The 3254-nt window shown below is 36.4% G+C and overlaps 1 protein-coding gene across 1 annotated transcript; it reads right to left on the bottom strand.

Annotated features, from left to right (window-relative positions):
- Positions 1-971: 971 nt before the first annotated feature.
- Positions 972-1754, bottom strand: LOC125490050. Its single transcript, XM_048628064.1, has one exon. It carries the CDS (start codon positions 1752-1754, stop codon positions 972-974), a length of 783 nt encoding a protein of 260 aa, XP_048484021.1.
- Between the last annotated feature and the right edge of the window lie 1500 nt (positions 1755-3254).

Raw genomic sequence — 3254 nt, 5'->3', positions numbered from 1 at the left:
ATTTATCAATAATAAAGTTAAGTATGTCGTTGGGGTTTTTCATTTCCAGTGTTGAACTCCAATTGATATTTTTAAGTTCGAGTTTAAGTTTTTGATGATTAAGTTTAGTTACCGTCTTATTCACTGTAGGTGACGGGGTAAAAAGCGTATTGTCTTTTATCAGGCAACCGGTTATACAATGATCAGCTGGGGCGATGTTGATAACGGCTGTGTGCACGTCGCAGTTACCTACGCTACGCATAAAAATATGGTCAATACAAGATTTCGTTATAATATCACCCTTTTTTTCTATCCGTGTGTATTGAGTGATACCGCATTCCATACCTAATTCACTTAACTTGTTTAAATACTGATTTCGTTGTATATTAATTTTTTTTAAATCGATGTTCATGTCTCCTATAATCATCAAATTATTATTATGCGCATATTTTCTATTCAAAATAGTTAGTTCATAAATAAAACGCGGTATACTTTTCTCCGGTGGTCTATACACGGCACAGATTCCGAGTTTGTAGTTATAAAGTGTATTTATTTCGCCTGTTATACACTCAAAGTTATATGTACATGAGTTAGACCTGTTAAATTCTAGACTATTATGTATGTATAGAATAATACCACCGCCTTTTCGATGATTCCTAAGTTCTGTATACATATTGTAATTTTCTAACTGATATAGTTGTTTACAATTATCATTTATATTCGCTTCCGTAATCACAATTAAATGGACTGTTTTTTTACAGTTAAGTATGGTGTATTCTAGATGGTCAAAGTTCTTTAACATGGATCTTATATTTACATGCAGCGTTAGTAAACAATGCTTATTAATTGATTGTGATGCTACAAATTCATTCCAAGTATCAAAGTTTTGTTCTATTATAAAAGACTCATTATCCATTTATAATTATACAGGTTAGCAGTTATACAATATTACATACCTACACAAGCATTAAAGAGCGATGTAAGTACCTTGTTTAAGACCGGTCCTGTGTTTCGGTGACTGCTCTCTCGATGTCGCTTTGGGACCTAATAACGAAGTATTTTTCATTTTCGTTCTTACGCGCCATTATATTCCCGTGCTTTATCCATACGAACTTGAAGCGGTGTTTTTCCTTCAATTCCATCTTGGTTTTCCAGAGTAAGAATGCAGTTGAAGGTGTGAGTTCTTCTCGTATGTAGATCCTGCTGTCCCCGTCTATGCCTAGGTCCTTGCTGTGTATGGGGGTGTCCCTCGCGCTGTTGACCCACTGGTTGCGGCAGCCATCACGCAGGATGACTGTGACGGCGGAGTGCTCGCGTCTATTGTTGTTTGTTTGGCGTGATTTCTTCCTGAATACTTTTTGTATATCAGCTGGTTTTTGTTGCAACTTGGAACATATAGTATTTAATATATTTGTTAGGTTCTCATCTTTTTCTTCTTTAATTCCGCATATTTCAATATTGTTGTTAATCTGTGATTGTTCCAACATATTAATCCGCTGCTCCATCATATTATTTCGCAGGGTAATAGTGTTCAAGTTGTTTTTGAGTTCCTGTTGTTGTTTTTCCATATTTTTACGCTCCTGTTCATATATGTTTATCTTCTCCTCATACTCGTCTATTTTGTCTGAGAAAAAAGATAATGCTTGTTGCATTTCCATACGTATGGCTTCGCGTACCTCTCTCCTTATCTGTGATAGCATATGTTGGGTGATGTCACTGTTGGTTGGTTGTTGTTGCTCCGAATCGGTGGCCTCTTCATCGTCCGCGTCCGGCATGATGCATGACAGCCGCTTGGGGCGGGCGCTTCCGTTGCAGGGACGGCACTTCCAGTCCACAGAGTCAGTTGAGTTTAGTGCACTCAGCTGATCGGCAGTGATGGATGCACACTGTGCATGGATCCATTTGGAGCATTTACTACACTGCAATCCAGGGCTTTTTTTGGTCACCAGTTTATTACACTTGGCACATTTTGCCATCGTAGAAAAGCGGGTAGTTGTAATTTACGTTAGAATAATTCGTGCGTTTGCTCGTCCACTCTGTTTCGCACCGAGCGAACGACTGATAAGAATGTTAAAAACCATTGTCCCAATAAACATCAAGAATAAATTTAAAGATAACTACACACAACTGTTTAAGTTTTGTAAAGTCCTACCAATAGAAGAAAAAATTAAGTTGTCAATTTTAAAAGAAGAAAATCATCATATTTCCCAAATAGTTTATAAATCCCGCCCCAAAGCACTTCGAATTTTAACATCAACAAAAAAATGTATCTTGCCTAAATATCGTAATTGCTTTGGGATGAGACATTGGAGATACTTACTGCCCAAAACCATTAATGAATTGCCCCTAGATATGCAAAGTGTATACTTAAATTGTGGTTATAAAAAACAACTGAAGAAATGTTTCATAAAAAAATTATTGTAATCTGTACTGTATTCTTAACTATCTCATTGAATTGTGTTAACTTAACTTATAATATTTAATAACTAAATACCTACCATAAGTGATAACTACTAGCTAATTACTAATATACCTACTTGTTAAATAATGCATGTGATATAAAAATATTTTACTATTAAGTAGCTCTTAAACCCTTAATGGATTTCTGCTGCTTGTATTAGGCATATTGTATTTTTTTGTGTAATTTCTTATTCAATAAATAAATGAATGAATGAATGAATGTAGTGTTCACTATTAAACTGATATAAACAGACACGTAACCGAGATATCGGCTCGCAACAATCGCACACGTCTTTACTCCACCGCGGCCGGTAGGCGACTGCCCCCCGCGCCCCGCGACATGCGTCTGCGATTCTCGAGACGACAGAATGGTCATACACAGATGTAAACACTACAACTTCAATGATCAACGTATCGCACATGATGATATCATGTTTTTTTTTGTACTTTTTATAATATTGAAATGGCTAGGAATTCTGGATGATGTAGAATTTTACTTTGAATTTTCCTCGCATTCGAGCTACAGAGGTTAATGAAAAAGAAAAGGCTAAACGTCTATAACAGAATATCAATACCCAGTGGCTCGCAGCTCGCAGCCCATGCAATCCACTTGCACGTTCACAAAGAGCTAGAAAATAAATGAGCCTTTGTTTGTAAATCTATCGTCGCGAAATCTCTTTTGGAGCTCTAGAATTCATTAACATCTGCTATATTATTATAAAAACTGTCACATTCATATGATTACGATAGACACAAGATTACAGACAATTAAGGAATTTGATCCACTCTTGATATTTCCACAGAGCTGATGCCGG

Source organism: Plutella xylostella, chromosome 4 (assembly GCF_932276165.1).
Source record: "Plutella xylostella chromosome 4, ilPluXylo3.1, whole genome shotgun sequence".
Lineage (NCBI taxonomy): Eukaryota > Metazoa > Arthropoda > Insecta > Lepidoptera > Plutellidae > Plutella > Plutella xylostella.
The sequence above is the reverse complement of the archived record's forward strand: the minus strand, read 5'-3'. Positions and strand labels throughout refer to the sequence as shown.